The 18258-nt window shown below is 42.4% G+C and overlaps 1 protein-coding gene across 1 annotated transcript; it reads right to left on the bottom strand.

The window, feature by feature from the left end:
* Positions 1–259: 259 nt before the first annotated feature.
* On the bottom strand, positions 260–17987 carry LOC136846580 (uncharacterized). The gene is made up of 4 exons (XM_067117439.1): positions 17079–17987; positions 9241–9460; positions 8748–8897; positions 260–4758 (listed from the first exon to the last, which is right to left on the bottom strand). Exons 1-4 carry the CDS (start codon positions 17452–17454, stop codon positions 4542–4544), a joined length of 963 nt encoding a protein of 320 aa, XP_066973540.1. The 5' UTR covers positions 17455–17987; the 3' UTR covers positions 260–4541.
* Positions 17988–18258: the final 271 nt, after the last annotated feature.

Here is an 18258-nt window from a genome sequence, read left to right as displayed (position 1 = left end):
CATTGCTGGTGCATCATTTACCTGACTGAATGTGTTACTTATCCAGCCTCTCTGAATCTTTGCACTTTGTAGATGAAAGTTGCTCATATTATACGTGTTGTATTTATTGTATAATAAACGATAATCATCATTTAGAATTAGACCATCGTTGAGACTTTTTTTTGTTTTTGTTTTTGTTTTTGCTTGTAACATCCATAAAATATTACGGGGAGCACAGCCCAGCACTGTACAAACAGAAGGATGCAAAAGAAACAAAATAACTTATTCATATCTTATTTATTCATATAATAAACATATTACATGATCTTTATCTGCTACAAAAATACCATGTATCAATAATCTCTGAAAATAACAATTATATTTGATATACATTTACACAGGCACTTTGACACACTCGTAGTTACTAGACGAGACCACCACGAAACATTTTAGCCTTTATACTATCCTAGTATGACGCTCTTTAAGAAAAGGGGGCGGGGTTATATATGTATGTATTTCCACGTTCACTGCCGGTGAACTCTTTCACTCTCAAGAGTCGTCGGCAGATCATGAGCACTACGAGTTGGGAAAAGAAAAAAAAAAACCAGGTCAAGAACCAAATCATAGCAGTTGCTTATAAATACACTCATGGAGATACATATATCACCCGAAGGAACTTCTCTATTTGGCTGCTTGTTGAAGAAATAAATAAAAAATACGACACTATTCCATAGTTTGTCTGACGTGCCACTCCACAAATTCATCTGGAGCGCGCGAGAATGGCGACTGTCATTGGCTCGCTCTGTTCATCGATCGGTATCATTTTCTTTTCGATCTGACTGAGGGAAAGTCGACATCAAAGACTGGTAAAATAAACAATGTACAGAAGGAACCTCCTTCGACGAAATCCGCAAGGGGGGAAATCCGACGAAGGAGACGGAGCGTTGCACCTAGAAAAACTATCAAGGCTTCGTCTGTTCGTATATGGCTGGTCTCCAGATATGCTTAGCTTGTACAGGACCTGAAACCACCTGAACAGGCGGTGAACGACACTTGCCACCACAGCCATCGCTTCAAAGCAATTTTTTTTTATTCCTCTTTCCACTAGAAAGGAAAAAAAACTAAAACAGTCCAGGAGAGAAGAGAAAAAGCAAAACACTAACCGTATGATTTATATTTTTTTTCCATCAAGAGAAACAGCAAAGTCAAACATGGCGGCATGATGAGGTATGCATAAACGATGAGTGTTTCTTCGTGAGCAATTTTGTCAGAGGAATCTGTCTCGCTTAGTGCTTGCTGTCAGTTGAAGACAAAAAAAAATTGCCCGATCATTTGGAGATCAGTCATGCTCTGGTAGCTGATCAAATGGATAAAGTCGGCTAAAACAATGAACATTACATCGGAATGGATATTGAGAGAGAAGCGTAAAATCTGTGAGCAGTCAGTTGCATGTCGTGTAACCAATGAAAGTCAAGTCTGGTCAATGAAAATCAAGTCTGATCGATGAAAGTCATGTCTGGTCAATGAAAGTCAAGTCTGACCAATGAAAGTCAAGTCTGCTCAAGTCTGACCAATGAAAGTCAAGTCTGCTCAAGTCTGATCAATGAAAGTCAAGTCTGTGAGTCGTCTCCGTCGATAGTGTTAAGATGACAAAGATCCGCTTACTTGATCTGTGAGCGTTCTTTCTCAGAGCAGTAGAACAGAAACGAGCAATCGCGTGGAATTCGGTAACTCTGACATTTCCTTCTAAGGTCGTTTCTTGTATGATCTCGTATTTGTCACATTTTCCCAATGTCATGCGAGGTATTGTCTCTCTTGGAGAGTGAGAGGGAGAGAGAGAGAGAGTGAGGGGGGTGGGGAGCGGAGCGCGCGCTCTTTTCAGTCTCCCTCTGGAGAAGATTATTTATGACTTAGTAAGTAGCCAGGTCATTTGTCCAGTGCGTATTGGACATGATATCCTATATCATGTCAGATAAAAATGGTACATTGCCAGAGCAGGCTAGTACTTCGCTTAAATTCTATCAGCTAGGTCTTCAGTCCATCTAAATTAGCATTTTATCATATAACAGCTTCGTCTTATGGTCAATAATTTTCAATAAATATTCTATTTACTATTTAACAAGAAACTATAAAATCTGCTCCATGAAATATTGGGAGTTTCCACTGCATTGAGGAGTCTCATTGGTATGTCATTTGTCGGCAACGCTGTCTTCATTTGTCGACAACATTGTCCTCATTTGTCGACAACGTTGTCTTCAAAGCCATCCAGCAGTGGGCGTCTTCAGTCTGTCTTTTTGGTCAGGTCAAAAGCAGAAATTCTGGTCTGTTGAAGTGTACAGGTGAAATCTCTAGTTTTACAGAAGCGGATATTTGCATATTTCCTCTTGAAGTCCACTAGCTGTTAGTAAGTCTAAAGTATTACAGAGCAAGTTCTGTCTCGTGGAAATCATTGACTTATATTTTTGTCAAGCCTACAACGATCACAAAAGATTTAGCAGAAATACATCTGGTGAGAAGGAATTACGAAAGAGTTCAACTGTATTTCATTCTCCGTACGATTCTTAGGCAGGTCATGCGTGTCACTGACCAGGCCACGTGCCTTCACAACGTAAAGGTCAAAGCATACTAGGTCAGGCATGATTGAAGTCGGTACCTAAAAGTCATTCTACACGTGAGTCTTTTTCTTTCAGAAATGTCAAAAGGTCATGGCCGCTTCTGAAGTTTGTTGGGGTCTATGAAATTCGTCGAACCGAATTTTTAGCAGCTCGCCATAGTCAGCGTGGCAGTGTAAAGGTCGCATATCTTCAATTCTGGCAATTACGACGTGTTTATGAAGTGCCTTGGGTCCGGTGGGTCAGCTCGGGTCAAATCTATTAGCATAGAGGGTCAGGAGCAAAGATCTCATTGGAGTCGTCAAAAATACAGAATATTAAGAGTTTGGCTGAGGTTGAGTTCGGGTGCGACTCACGCTCAGAGAGAGAGAGAGAGAGAGAGAGAGAGAGAGAGAGAGAGAGAGAGAGAGAGAGAACTCCACGGTTGTGGATGAATCTAAGAATAATGATGTCGTTATTATTGTTAGGATTGAATTTTGTTGACAGTGACTGACGACCAGCACTCCTCGTCAGAGGGTCTCTTTCTGTAAGACATGGCGAAAAGTCAAAAAAGAGAGTCGAGACATTATTCCACGCGTAATCCAACATATTCCCGTAAAGAATATGCTAAAAGATGGAGACTTGATGGAAACAGAGGGGGGGATGGTGGATGGGTTAGTGTCATGGAGGGGGCAATTGGCAATTAGTAGAGTCGAAAAGGTTGCGAGCAGTGTCTATATTTATAAGTGGGTCAGTAGAAAATAATATCGCGGTTATGACTAAGACTACACAAAACAAACAACTCTTCAAGAGAGAAGAAGAAGAAGAAGAAGAAGAAGAAGAAGAAGAATGAGGAGAAGGAGAAGAAGAAGCCTTTCAAAAGCAGCGCATGGCAGATCGGTGGGTGAGCAGGTGCCGCAGACCGCGTGCAGGTGCCGGGTCAGACACATCATCATAAAAATATACTACTATATCACAGGTAAAAACACGTCACTCAGAACACCTTGGGGGGGGGGGGAAAGGTGGCGAGATCTTTGGAGGGACGCAGCCACGCACATTCCAGCTTGTCCCTCTTTTGCTTGGCGCCCGGGTCTGCCTCTCTCTCTCTCTCTCTCTCTCTCTCTCTCTCTCTCTCTCTCTGTCTCTATCTCTCTCTCTCTCTCTTCTCGGTAGACAAACAAGCAAGACCCCGAGACGCCAGGGCTTGGAAACATCAAAACAAATAGCAGAAACTTGCGGTAACTGAGGGGTGGGGAGAGGAGGGGGTGTGGTAGAGTAGCCACTGGTCTTCAGAGACCACCCTCTTCCCCGTAAGTAGCGATATCTCGAGAGAGAGAGAGAGAGAGAGAGAGGGAGAGAGAGATACAGGCTTCAGTGGAGGAGTAATATGTGTGTGTGGGAGATAACGACGGGAAGGGATTTGGTTATGTAGCACTCGTTCACTTTGCGTCTTTCCTCTCCGGATACAGAAACATAACAGGGTAACAAATATGGCGAGGCAACACATTTAAAAAAAAAAAAAAAATTGAAAATAAAACACCTCTCCACTAAAGATCTGCAAGCATACAGTTGCTACAATCAAAGGTTAACCGAGGAACGGGAAGGAACGAGGCTCGATACACGAAATACAGGTTCTGTTAATAAACACGGACGTATCCACAGAGGGAAGCTGAAAGGGGTTTCATTCGAAATGAAGTCTGGTAACATGCATCGGGAAAAGTTCAGTGATTGGTAACTACCAGCACGTTAGTACAGTCCAGTTAGTGATGGAATAATGACGGATGAAGAAGCATCGATGGACGGACGCGCGAAAGGGGGAATCCAACGCGCACTGAGCACCAAGGAGAGCAGTAGGGAGGGGCCTTTCGTTTCACGCCTTCACGAGGAATCATCGCAACAAATAATTATTGGTAATCATCGCGGGAGAATGACTGACAGAACCATCGTGATCACCATTCATCATCATCATCATCATTCATCACTCAGCTTGATGGACACCAAGGAGGCGAGATTTTGCCAGAAGGTCAGAACCCGCATGTCGACGATGTCCTCAAGGCCAGCAGGACACTGGTGATAGGCGTGGTCACATCTGTAATTGGACACGCCTCTTTCCGCAGCCCAGTAGTACCGGAGAAATCGGAACACGACTGCATTGTAGAACGTTGGCCGCTGAAGAGACTCACTTTTTCTGTCGAAAGAAAAGAAATTGGAACATTAGGTCGCGTGAAACGAACCCTGCATTCATCAGAAGCGAAACTATTTCGGGCAGTGATTGCATGCGTGCGAGTCTGACACAATGAAAAATCTACGGTTCATTTCCTAATATTTGAGGAGAGTTATATTTTTATCATATTTACAGATAAACAGGCATACGGACATTAAGTGCATACATGCTTATACTTTACATTTATATACACGCTGTATGTAGAGAAAGAAATATTCAGATATGCAACACATTCACAACACCTCTCTGCTTGGGAGCATTTCTTGCATTTGGTTAACATTCTTGCCGAAGGTAATCAACATGCATATTGCCTCCGGAGATAGGAAAAGAGAGAAAATGTCTTGCGGACTTTTATCTCTGTTAGCCAGAAAACTGCAAGAACTTGAATTATTATTGGAGAATCGGGTGGAGGCGGATTATAACATTACTGTTGGCATCTGTCTTAGAGCAGAACGCCAGTGTGATTTTGAAGGAAATCCCATTCACTATTATACAAAATCGACGGTTGGGTAACGCCAGAAATAGTTCATTGAAGTGAAAGGATTTGAAAACAGTCTTTGTTCTTTTAAACATTCCCTTCTTTTGCCGTCACGTTTACGTTTCATTTCGCAAAATTTCGTTGCAAAATTTTGCGACAATGTAAGCAGCACCAGTTCAACAGGGCAACAACAATTGATAAATTTATTGTATCAGGGTCCGAACTATCGCAATTATTGGAAATTGCATGAGCAAGGTCATCTTGTTTGCTAATCTATAACTCGTAGCCAGCTAGCCGAGCTCTCTCACACACACACACACACACACCAAGTCAAGTCTGCTGTCTGCGGTGCTGTGTGCCTATACCCATCCAGCTGGCGCCAGGGGCCATGTGTCTTCAGAATCCAACCCTTTTTCCTCTGAAGCCCAGTTGCCACTTTTGTGCAAAGCTTCACGTCGTGGCAAGACCGCCATTATTCTCCGGCACGTGAATCCGACCGCATAGCAAATCGCGGGTAACATTTTCCATCTTCCATTTCTCACGGATGTCTGCGTCATAAATTCTCGGGATGGACTTCCGCGTGGTAACTATCCTTAGTGGTCCACTGCGCCTTAAAAATTCGTCCTTGCTAGCATCCCGCACGGCGACTTTCTGGGGCCGTTGGGATCTTCCTGCGGGCACTCATCGAGTCCCTTAAACGGCCTCTTCTGCTTACATGAAAAGCTCGTAAAATGATACATTTTCCATAGAATGCCAACAGGCCTTCGCCAGGACTTTACCGTTGCTAGTTGGTATTCTTTCCTCGGCGAACACGAACGCACGCAAGCACGCGTTCACACACAGACAAAAACACGCTCTCTCGGTTTCGATTGCTATCGATCGGAAATAATATAAGAGGGCCGACTGGGCTGAACCTTGAACCTGAACTACTGATTCGGCAAATGACGAGGAATCTTTATTCACGAGCTTTCTTGGTGGCTCCCCGTGATCTCTCTCTCTCTCTCTCTCTCTCTCTCTCTCTCTCTCTCTCTCTCTCTCTCTCTCTCATTTCATCTGGCAAATTCTAGTTAGAATTCCAAAGACATATCGTTACTTGTAATTAAACCGACGCTCTCATATATTATTACATAAATACACTTACACATACCTAGACAAGTTTTTTTTTTTTTCCTCCTTTTGGACTAAAAGGGCAACCGCTTTTTCTAAACTTCATTACTCGCCTGAATTTTTCTTTTTTCACATTTTAAGTATGATGGACAGGAAAGTGGATATAGCATAGAAATCTCAGATATCATGAACGCAGCACGAAATGGGTACAGACGAAAAAACAAGTATTTTTGCGATGTTCCGCCAAAGTTCTACTCACTGTTTTCATCGCCCACCGAAACCTTCAACGCGAATAATATCATCTGTGAAAACCACGTCCCTAGATTTTTGACATTTCAAGCCCGCCCCCTCTGACAAGGTATCCACGGGTACGTATAAAAGTCCCTAGTCTAGCCCATGACGAATCCTACTGGGCCATAGCAACTCTCCCTGTCTCTCTCGAACTCCCTCTGCCTTCCTCCCACCTTCCTCCCCATCTCCTCCTCCTCCTCCTCCACCTCTGACTTCTCATTACCAACCTCATCTTCTAATGTTTAATGATAATTACTCCGCCAAAATAAGCAAGAGACCCTGCCTTCTTTTCCCTCCCCCTTAAGCAAAATCGACAGGGCAAAGTTCAATAAACGTGATCGATATATTTTGCGTCCTGAGCCAATAAACAAACGTATGAGCCACATATCGATAAACTGGGCTCTCCCTGGCTGGTGACAACTGCTGGTCCTTACCAAATGTTGTGGACTTGACAACAAATTTAGAACTGGCTGCTACTTATTGAAGCAGATTCGAGATTAACAAAAAAAAAAATAAAAAATAATCCAAAGATAGTGACACTTGCAAATTGCAATTCCTGGAAGGAATTTCGGCAATGTTGGGATGGAAGTGGGCCAAATCTCGAACTCGGAACTTTAATTATCCATTCCCTCTTTTTTTGAAGGATTATTGAATATAAAGAAAAAAAAAAGGTGGCGGGGGTTCCTTTCCAGTATACAATTTAATTCTATATTTATAATTCTAAACAAATAAGCTGCTCTTAGTGAATATTAATATCTGCGAGGAGGATGATCAACAAGAGAGAGAGAGAGAGAGAGAGAGAGAGAGAGAGAGAGAGAGAGAGAGAGAGAGAGAGAGAGAGAGAACCTTTAATGTAAACGATAATTCGTTCGAACTCCATGACACATAAACCCACTGAAGAATAAACGTATCAAAATTTAGAATTTTTTGTATTTTTTGCACCAATTTATAGAACTTGGCAAAACCCCATTAAATTACCCATTTAAAAAACTCGAATACTGCAGGAAGGTAATAAGCGCCTTAGAACGAGAATGAGTGTGTCTGTGCGTGTATGTGTGCGAGAGAGAGAGAGAGAGAGATCCACATCATCTTGCTGGGATGTTCAAGGTGAACACGGAGCGAGTGTCAGTTCCGTCTACATCGTTACTGCAGGTATGTGTCTAATTTGACCTCTAAAGGCATCACTCGTTTAAATTACCAATTTACTCCAAAAGCAATGGTTTTCAGCCAGCGAGAGCCTTACCGGGGAAGACCCTACTACAGTAAGTCATCATTTGAAAAAGGCCCGAATGAGTGCGCTTAGTCAACCTGGCACCCCGACCACTAAACTCTTCTCGTCTATAATTAGACTTGTCACCTGAGACAGCTCAGGGCTTTTGGGGGGAAAATCAGAAGCAGAACTTTGACAGAGATTGGCATCAAGACATTTATATAGAGGTCTATTCTACGCTTACTCGGTCCAGCAGAATGTGGCGAGGACATGAAATCCAGCCTCTCTGCTAATGAGGCTGGAGGAGACTTGCTTCTTCGCGCTAGATTGGCAACACTGATTCCCTGACTGGCTGGGTCTTACGTAAGTAGAACGAGAGACCAGATCGGCTCGGGAGGATGGGAGGTGGGGAGTCCCTCAAAATGACAGTTATGATATTTCCTCTCTTTTCCCTCTGCTCCTCCACTTCTTCATTTTCTTCTTCTTGTTTGAATTTAGTTGTTGTTTGCACAGCTCACAAATGCCTCAAACTGTTTATGAACAACCAGAGACCAGTGATATAAGCTAACATGACTATCGCTAGGCCATTTAACGCTAGAGATCTGCAACATATATTAATTTAACCCACGTGAATGCGAGATGAGGATACGCGTTCTAAAAATAAATTCATTTAGGAACTCGGGACCATGGATGCTCACCCCGCAGCCACTCAGGGCTGACTACCCGTCCAATTTGCATGATTCTTTTCATGCACACACACACACACACACACACACACACACACACACACACACACACACACACACAGAAAGAAAGAAAGAGCACGTTTCAAGGTAAACAAAAGAACGTCCTCCGAGCTGTACTTACTTGAGGGCAGAGAGAACCAGGTAGGAGAGTGGACTATATTTCTGCGGATTCTGGGCGAGTTGGCAAATGGCGCGCATTCGACACTCATCGTCGTGCACCCTCAGGTAATGGAAATAGGCGTCGACGCGAGACAGCAACGGACCGAAATTTCTGAAAGGACAACGAAAAGAAGAAAAACAAAAATTAACCTCGGAGAGCAAAGTGATGTGCATATTTAAGTAGATTTCATGACGTCTTATAAATAAAACTTAAAGGCGAAAAATATTTGTTGTAGGTTTCAGATGTACCTTACGACCTAGAAGTGTCTCTGTTTGTTAGACTAGACCTCTGCAGCTTATCCCTTACATCTTAGACCAGGGCTGAGAGTCACACGTGATGGAATGATAAGAGGGAACAGCGACGGAGCTGAGCAGAGGAGAACAGAGCAGAGAGCAAAGCGGAACAGAAACAGAGGAACTGTCAGCGAGTGGATGGTGGAAGAAGCAGTACTTACGGGTCAGTCTTATATTCGAACAGGTTGGGGTCGTAGCGAACTTGGTTCGTTAACACTTGGTCAACAGGTCCCCTAATGTCTTCATTGTCAAGTGACCTGGCTTGATTCCTCCCGAACAAGAAGCTCGACCAATCAAAGCTCTTCCTTCCAGCCAATGAATAACGAGAGCGAAAGGCCAGCGTGGGAAGAAGAATGGTAATTGGTAGATAGACTACAAGGTCTGAAAAGAAGAGAGTAAAACTTCTCAGTCGCTTTTTCTTTCTTTTCCGGTTCAATTTTCGGGAATAATCACAAGTTTTCTTTTTTTTTTTTTAATAGTCATTTTATGGATTATGAACTTGATGATGAAAATGATGATGATGAAGATGATTATGAGGAAGGGATTACAGAGCAAAAGCGGTGGTAACAAGTACAAGAACATGCAAAATAGGAAAGAAAGTCTTCAACTGCGAGTCTGGGTTTGTTTCGCACCGTCGATTTCAAAGCTTCGTTCATTTCCATTTCCTCTTATATCACCAATCATCCGTTTTATTTATGTGTATGTATGTATGCATGTATATATGTATGTATGCATATATATATGTATATATGTTCTGTAAATATATCATATTTCTTCATATAAATATGTGTGTACTTATTATACTGAGGCATAACATACATACCAGGGATCAAAGCAAAATTATATTCCCATTCCAAATTGAATTGCCTGGCGTGAAGGCCAGTATTCTCGGGCCAAGGAAAGGAATTCGCAAGCTTACAACATAATAAGTTTTTCTCAGTTGTAAGTTTTTTTGTTTTTGCGCTTGGAGGTCCATTTCTCAAGATCCCCTTCCAACCTTCGAAGATGCTTTTCTTTCAGTCCAATCAACTGTAACTACAGTGGTTTATTTCGTCTTTGTGATATCGGATTGATACGATCATTTCACTAACTATAATGACACATGAAGGAAAGTAATTTGTCGTTTGTTGCTCTGATAAAGAAACTTACAGTCGTAGTAAAATGGAAAGGTTCCATTGCAAGTCTATACGCGATGCACAAGCAGAGGTATTAAAAAGAAAACTGTCATCACGAAAGGGTTCGTATACAGATTCATACACACCTACACACACGCATACCAAAATACGCCCTAACATATGTACGTGTCAATGTCACACCGTCCCGCGGAAGTCCAAGACTGATGAAGCACCCGAAACATCACTTCAAACGACACGGTCTTTTCAAAATGGAATCCCAATTCTCCGACTCATTCCTGTACAATCGAGTCATCAATAACTGCTGCATATCTGCGAAGGCCACGGTACTTGTGGTTGTTTTTAAGTCGCGATACAAAAACCCGAATGCAGCCATTTCGGGCAAGTGCACAAAACCTTGAAGATCCCTTCGATAAATCTAGGCTGCCCGTGAACGGGCTCAGTTGCAATTTCTTCGTTGCTGTCGCTTAAAATTAATGCGTTTCTGGCGATGATTACTTTCGTGTGTTTTCTGTGTTGTCATTCTACCCTTCTAACCTCCCAAACTGGAGCAGGAAAAGTGGAAAGACGTGGGAGATGAATCGCTTCAGGATGATTAAAACTCGGACAGCACGCTGACCGTAAAGCGGAAAAGGTAATCTTTGCAATCAGCCATCTTTTCAAGTGAGAGAAAGGGTCCTAGCGCCCAGTGAAAGTAGAAACCGGATAACAACCGCCGACCTAATTCTCTCTCTCTCTCTCTCTCTCTCTCTCTCTCTCTCTCCTCTCTCTCTCGGAAAGGGTAACTTGCTTGCTCCTTGATGATGGCTACTCAGGTTTATGGGTTAACCCATGGTGTTGTTTTTTGCACGGAAACGGGAAGGAATAAAAAACCATGGAAGATGAGAAATTGTCTTCTATGGGACTTTGGTTAAGTTTACTTCGGCTAGTACCGAGTTCTTCATTCACAGTTATTTATGCAGAGAGAGAGAGAGAGAGAGAGAGAGAGAGAGAGAGAGAGAGAGAGAGAGAGAGAGAGATTAGTCCATAATTTGTTAAGTCTCTCGAGCACCGCAGCACCACACAGCAGCTTCTTAAGTATGCTCCAGTTTCTTTTATCAGTGACTTGGATCTTTGAGATAGGGAGTGAAGGACACCAGGTAAGAGAGGTAGTCGCCTTGTCATAGACATGTACCACACAGCCGCCTCTCGATGAAAGTTTCATCTCTAAGTCGCGGAAGCAATAAGGTGATTCTCGTGCAGCTCGGCCCCATGGGGATGTGCCCTCCATGCATTCGTGGAGAACTGGGCCAGCTTTAGCTTTGTCTCGTAGTTTAATACTGCAGCATTTTTTTTATATATAATTTTAGGTGCTTTATTCTATCTTTATATATTTGTCACATTATTTTCGTAGATTACAGGCGTACCCACCTTTCAAAGAGCGGGTGAATATATTAGACAATCCTCGTATCTTCCTTGTACAAGTACGGACGCGGATGTTCCTTGAATTATTGGAATCATTCTTGATCAATGTTTTTAATCGAAAAAAAAATCCTGCTGGTTAATAAAATGTTTAGGTTTTTACAAACTCCTTGCAGGGGAGAATCCAAGAACAAGCTGCTAAGAAATTTCTAGACCTGCAACAAATTCCACGTCACACACCGTTTTGCGTTCGTGCTAACTAGACCCTCAGAGAGTCCTGTTAAACCAGTTGGCTGCCTCCTTATTATCATGAACTATTCATAAGAGCAGGGGACAGAAACATCCCAGTGCACTCAGCATTATTTAACCGTGTTGGGAGAGAGAGAGAGAGAGAGAGAGAGAGAGAGAGAGAGAGAGAGAGTTTCTAAAGAGCAGATATATCTAGTGCATGACATATCAATACATACAAGCACACACACATATATATTTGTATAATACACACACACATACATACATAGATACATACACACATACTGTATACATATATATATATATATATATATATATATATATATATATATATATATATATATATATATATATATATATCCATTTTCCTCAGTCAGCAGTTCTTTTGGACTCTCAAAGCGACTGCCATCCAAGGACGTCATTCACATTCCCCCACTCCCACCCTTTCCCCAATTCTCATCCCCCACCTCCCCTCCCCGTCCCACCCCACCTCTCATTTTTACGTGTCTTGTATCGTCTTATATAAGAAGTTACTAATGCAGAAGTCCTTCTTTCGTTGTGTACTTGAGGTTTTAAGTTCGTCAAGGAAGCTGGTCGTAAGCAGTTATCCTAAACATATCGTAACAGCCGAGGGAGCATCTTCGTTCAATTTCCGAGAAAAATTCAATCGTTCGACCATATGTCACCTTAGAAAATGGACAGAAGAAAATCTTTAACTTTTCTGAACGCGCGGATAGGAACAAAACTTGCTGAATAACGGAATACTTGCTTGGCATATTCGAGATATTTTTTTTTTTTTCTTATAAAACCTGTCTTCTTAGGAAATGACAGAGAGAGAGAGAGAGAGAGAGAGAGAGAGAGAGAGAGAGAGAGAGAGACTTATATCCAAAGCAAACCTCATGTTCAGTGACACATTTCTATCGCCTAGCGAGAAAACGCAGAGCGTGGAAAAAACACAACGTCAAACAAAGAAGTAAATGATGACTTATTTGAGGAAATGAGGAGCTATTGAATAGAAATGGACGGCTTTCAACACACCTCCAAGCACGCAAGCGCAATTATGGATGATACGTCAGAAGCAATAAGAGAGACTTGTAAAATATCTTAGAACGCGTCAGAACGATCTGGGGAACCAAAGAGAAAGGTCCTCAATAAGGAGAAGAGAAGGGAAGGGGCCACTAGATGACTCTACTTAGCACATTGCCCAAGAGAGAGAGAGAGAGAGAGAGAGAGAGAGAGAGAGAGAGAGAGAGAGAGAGAAGGGTGGAAACCATTTCCTACTTGTCCGAGGACGAGTCAGCCCTTTCATTGAGAAGGACTAGACGGAAGTTGGGGGTTCCTCTTTCGTCTTCCTCTTCTGGGAAGCATTCGCAGTTCCCCCCATTCCCCTGCATAAGGTTGAAGCCGTAAGCTCATTCATCATCGAGCGTACAATGCGTCTCCCATCCGGGAGGAGCCATGTTTCCGACATCAACCAGCGTAATCGTTTTCAGATACGCAGCGAAGAGAGAAAGACGGAAAGAGATACAAGATAATGAGGAGTTGCTGTTGCGTGCACAACACCGACCGAAAATAGCTTGTAATATTCTCCTGCGCTCCTCTTGTCTCGACGGGAGAGCAGGGTTTTGTCACTTCCTAGTTGGTCGAGCGATGCAGGCGGCGCTGATTGGTGGAACGAAGTTATGGATAACGTTTTAAAGCGTTTTTTCCGAAGACTCGCTCAGTGACGTAAATACCTGATATGCATATGCTCATGAATCCGTAATTTATATACTGACAAATTAGTATTCGCATACATTCAAATTCCTATAATTATTTCTGGTATCCATACGTCTACAGTATACATACATCTTGTGCATGTTCATCCATCAGTCAACAAAATTAAGCTATATTGGTTCTAGTCATCGCTGGGATGGAAGACTACTGTACTAGGAAGTGGGGCAGTACGTGCAGCCCACAGCCCCACCTTAACACAACTTGCTGAAAACCGGAAGGGAAGTACTGTACCTTCTTGAGTCACTCCTCTCGTAAGGCATGTGATAAAAAAAAAATAAAAAATATATATGCATGTGCGCGTGTGAAAGCATACGCATTCTCACGCTTCCGGAAAAAGGACAGATTTAGTGATAAGTTAATACAGAATTATATATATATATATAATATATATATATATATATATATATATATATATATATATATATATATATATATATATATATTTGGTGCTGATGCAATTGCCAAGGTCTCCGTTGCAGCACTCGTCCAAGGTCCGTCAAGAAAGGAATGTTTCCTTGAGGTTTATTTTTATTTCAGATTTATTCGCCCTCTGGCGGCGCTCGAGAAATTTAACAGCCATTAACTTGCGACATCCAACGCACCTGGTAGTTAGCCCCCCCCCAAACCCCTCCCCTCCCAAAAAAAAACACAATTAGCGATTGAAATTATTGATGCATTTCGTACTCAACCTTCTGACCTCTTTCGGGATGAAAAAAAAAAAAAAAAAAAAAAAAAAGCTTTTAGCAGTCTTATTATTTTTTATCACCCGAAATCCTTCCGGTTTCCGGAGGGTCCGCTGGAAATCTGTTATCTCACCGACATACGTCAAAGAAATGTCATGCTCGTTAGCACTACGTCCGCGTCCTGGCAACGTTCTCCTAGTTCCTGAATCTCAATGACCACTTCCTTGTCCGATTTCTTTGTTCTTTGTTTGTTTGTCTGCTAATTTCTATCTGCCCGTTACGTTTTCTATTGATAAAAAGATGAAGCCTGCAACGACTACGTTTTGTTTGTGTATATTTTATTTTCCAGAGAGTATAATCTGTAATGTTGATATTTCTTACGAAGTTCAGTTAACCTACTTCCTTTTCCAGCGAGCTTTCGTCAGCAGCGCAATCAAGTAAAGGATAATCATCAACAGTGCGATCAAGTAAAGGATCATCAAGTGACGCGATTAACCAGTTTGCAAAAACGCTGAGGCGTTTTTAGTTAGCTACAAAAAAGGAAAGTCTTGTCCAGCGTTGATCATATTATTAAGCAAAACCTAGACTTTGAGATCAACCGAAAAAGCGAATTAATAACATGAAAGCAAGCCCGTAGAAGGCAAATCTGAAATAGTACCTCTTCAATCGATTCTACAATTAACTTTAATTGCTGAGACGAACTAAAAAAGTGAATCAGATACATGAAAGCAACTCCGTAGAAGGCAAATCTGCAACAGAACCTCTGCAGTCGATTCTACCATTAACTGTAATTACTTTGATCGAAAACATTTACTGTACTCACTTTAAATTCCTGTAATGCTCGACCGTTTTACTCTTACAGCGAGCAACAATAAGTAGAGCGATGCTGTGCGAGCAAAGGCGGAAATCTAAGGGCAAGTCACCGTTAAACGCAGAGCGACGAGACTCCCCATTTTCGCCACCATTGTCTCTCTCTCTCTCTCTCTCTCTCTCTCTCTCTCTCTTGCGGAAGTGTTTGAATGCATTCAGTTAGCTGCCGCCATTTATTTTATGCGAAGAGTAATCGCTTCGTCATTGTTTTCTTCTGTGCATTTTTGCGTTCCCTTACACTTGCGTGAATGAGATTATGCATGTATATATATATATATATATATATATATATATATATATATATATATATATATATATATATATATATATATTACTTAGAAGTGTATATAGAAAGTTTATATGGTAAATAGATAGATAGACAGATGTGATATATATATATATATATATATATATATATATATATATATATATATATATATATATATATATATATATATGTGTGTGTGTGTGTGTGTGTGTGTGTGTGTGTGTGTGTGTGTGTGTGTGTGTGTGTTCGTGTACCCGTGAATAATAAAAGAGTAAGTGAATGTCAGCTTAACTTTATCTTAAAAGGTTATGAGGAAAATCAGTCTAGCCATCTCACAATCATCACCCATATTAAGTGAAAGTTTAATCAACAACTGGAAATCGACCCGCTCTTCTATAAGAAAGCAAACATAATCCGTTATCAGAGAGAGAGAGAGAGAGAGAGAGAGAGAGAGAGAGAGAGAGAGAGAGAGAGAGGACACAAAATACATCAACAACATCCACACAAGATGGTCATAGGCGTCCTGATGTTCATGGCAGTGATTATTCATCAGGTGATTGTTTGTCTGAAGGAATTGTGGTCGAGAGGGACCTTCTACAACTATTCCATGGCGACCGTTCATCCGTCATCTACCAAGTGTTGCTGCAGCCGAATGACAGCACTGACACGTTCTCCAAGTCGCGAGAAATGATCATGGTGTTTATACGTGATTCCATGTAACTGTACCTAATCGTATGACTGGTTTTGGTTTTTTTTTTTTTTTTATTTGTGTGTTAAGTTCTTACGCTAGTGAGGAACAGTCTCCTGATACTGATGGCACGCACGCACGTACATACACACATTTGTATGTGTACCTATGTTTATGTATATGTGTGTATATATGTTATAAATGAATATTTATAGTTAAGTGACTTATCCATTTGTAGGTCAAAGCTATGCACCGTGATTTCCAATTGCATTATTTCCATACTACAGATACTGACTTCCCCTGAACGTTAGTCTACTACTGCAACTTCTTAACTCAATAGATTATTCACTCGAGAAATAGCAGTCTGTTATCAATGACACATAGGAGAGAGAGAGAGAGAGAGAGAGAGAGAGAGAGAGAGAGAGAGAGAGGCTAATGAACCAAGTGTTTAGAGTGTTGCCAGCTTGGGTTTGCCTGAGGCACTCAGCTGATTCTCTCACCACCACGACGTCGCACAAATTTACAACGGCAAGTCTGTCGAGGGCACTTTTACGTCACAGCCAAGGAAGTGATGTTTGATTTTTATTTGTTAGGAAGAATTTACTAGACAAGAAGGGGAAAGGCTGACTTCAAGGGGGCATCGGTTACCCGATACACCTGTGAATGACATGAGGAGTAAACATGAATAGATGTGGCCAATGACTCCTTACGGAGTGAACATTGACACCTTGTTTCAGTCAGATTCTCTTTGGGGGGGGAGATTTTAACGCTTCTTTAAGTAATGATCCTACGCGGATATGCACGCGTGACTTAGTCTTTCTAGTATAAATGAAAATAATATGGAATCAGAAGACGAAAGGGAAGAAGTGTGTTAGTAAATTTGATTCGTTATGAAACCAGGAAACAGAAGAGCACAGCGAACGAGTCTTACCTCCCCTATATAAACCTCCATCGGTGATGCCAATGAACCGAGGGTCAACTTGGTCCGAGCGCGCCTCTGGAAACCCGTCGTCTGTTTTCTTGAGATCATTTTCCTGCTGCAAATGTTGCAAAAGGCTTAGTATTTCTTGGTAGTCTAATGGACGTGGATCCCCTTCGGTTAGGTTGTTCTCATCCACCACGGAAGCGTCGGTGAAATGAGGAAGCTTTCCTCTGGCGGGGACAGGGAAGCAGGATAGAAGGGAAAGGGCAGCGAGGAGCAGAACTCCCGACTGCCGTGTCTTCTGGGCAGACGTCGACGACGGCGACGATGCCGGTGATGCTGATGACGAGGATGAGATGGATGACGGCGAGGCTGGCGGCGCCATGACTGGGAAAGCACTGGCGGCTGCCGAGGAGCCATCAGTATATACCCGTGGGATCGAGAGGATCCAGAGCGAAACTCATGGTAAATGGAGCGTGGAAGAGCGGCAGTAGCGACTGACTGACTAACTGCAGTTGGGGGCGACGGCACCAACCCGAGATTAGATGTGGCGAGTGGTTTTGGCTGAACGGGGAAGACGCTCGGCAATGACAGACACCAGCGTCAACCTCCAAGGAAGAACGACTGAGTGAGCTTCTTGGTAATGATGATGATAATTGTAAATTAGCAAAAGGGGCCAATGAATGAGGTTTGCACCTCTGGGAGAAAAAAAAGAAAAAAAGAGGCAACGCTCTCAATAAACGTCGGTGGGGTCGAGACCTTTCTTCTCCATGATTGCTCGCTCGCTCGCTCTCTCTCTCTCTCTTTTTCTCTCAGATGACGATAACGGCCGGCTTGAAGCACAATATGCGAAACACCAGCACCAATAACTCCCACACCACCATTTCTGGGCGGCCACTGAGCTCACCAACCTCTGGTGCGTCGTATTTGACTCAGAGGAAAGTGGGAGGGGCCTATTCTCTTAGTTGGTCAAGGTGGAGTTAAAAATCGACGACACGCCCACCTCAGTAACGTCTCCGCCACTCAGATCAAACTACTACAGTCATGAGTTCAATTCATGCTTGAAAGAAGACCCGTGAACTGACATGCAGTAAGGTCGATAGGGCCCCACACTGCTATCGAGATCAGTGCACATTTACTCAGGAGCCAAAACAAGAGGAGATAACGGGAGGAGGTGCATGACTGAGCG

The sequence above is a fragment of the Macrobrachium rosenbergii genome, chromosome 2 (genome assembly GCF_040412425.1).
Source record: "Macrobrachium rosenbergii isolate ZJJX-2024 chromosome 2, ASM4041242v1, whole genome shotgun sequence".
Lineage (NCBI taxonomy): Eukaryota > Metazoa > Arthropoda > Malacostraca > Decapoda > Palaemonidae > Macrobrachium > Macrobrachium rosenbergii.
Note: the sequence above shows the minus strand (reverse complement) of the source record. Positions and strands in the feature narration are given on the sequence as shown.

Coding starts and splice junctions, on each gene's coding strand:
- LOC136846580 (XM_067117439.1), bottom strand. CDS start 17,454: ATGGCGCCGCCAGCCTCGCCGTCATCCATCTCATCCTCGTCATCAGCA. Junction 8,898..9,240: donor TTCGAATATAAGACTGACCC/GTAAGTACTGCT, acceptor TTGTCCTTTCAG/AAATTTCGGTCCGTTGCTGT. Junction 4,759..8,747: donor CTGGTTCTCTCTGCCCTCAA/GTAAGTACAGCT, acceptor TTCTTTCGACAG/AAAAAGTGAGTCTCTTCAGC.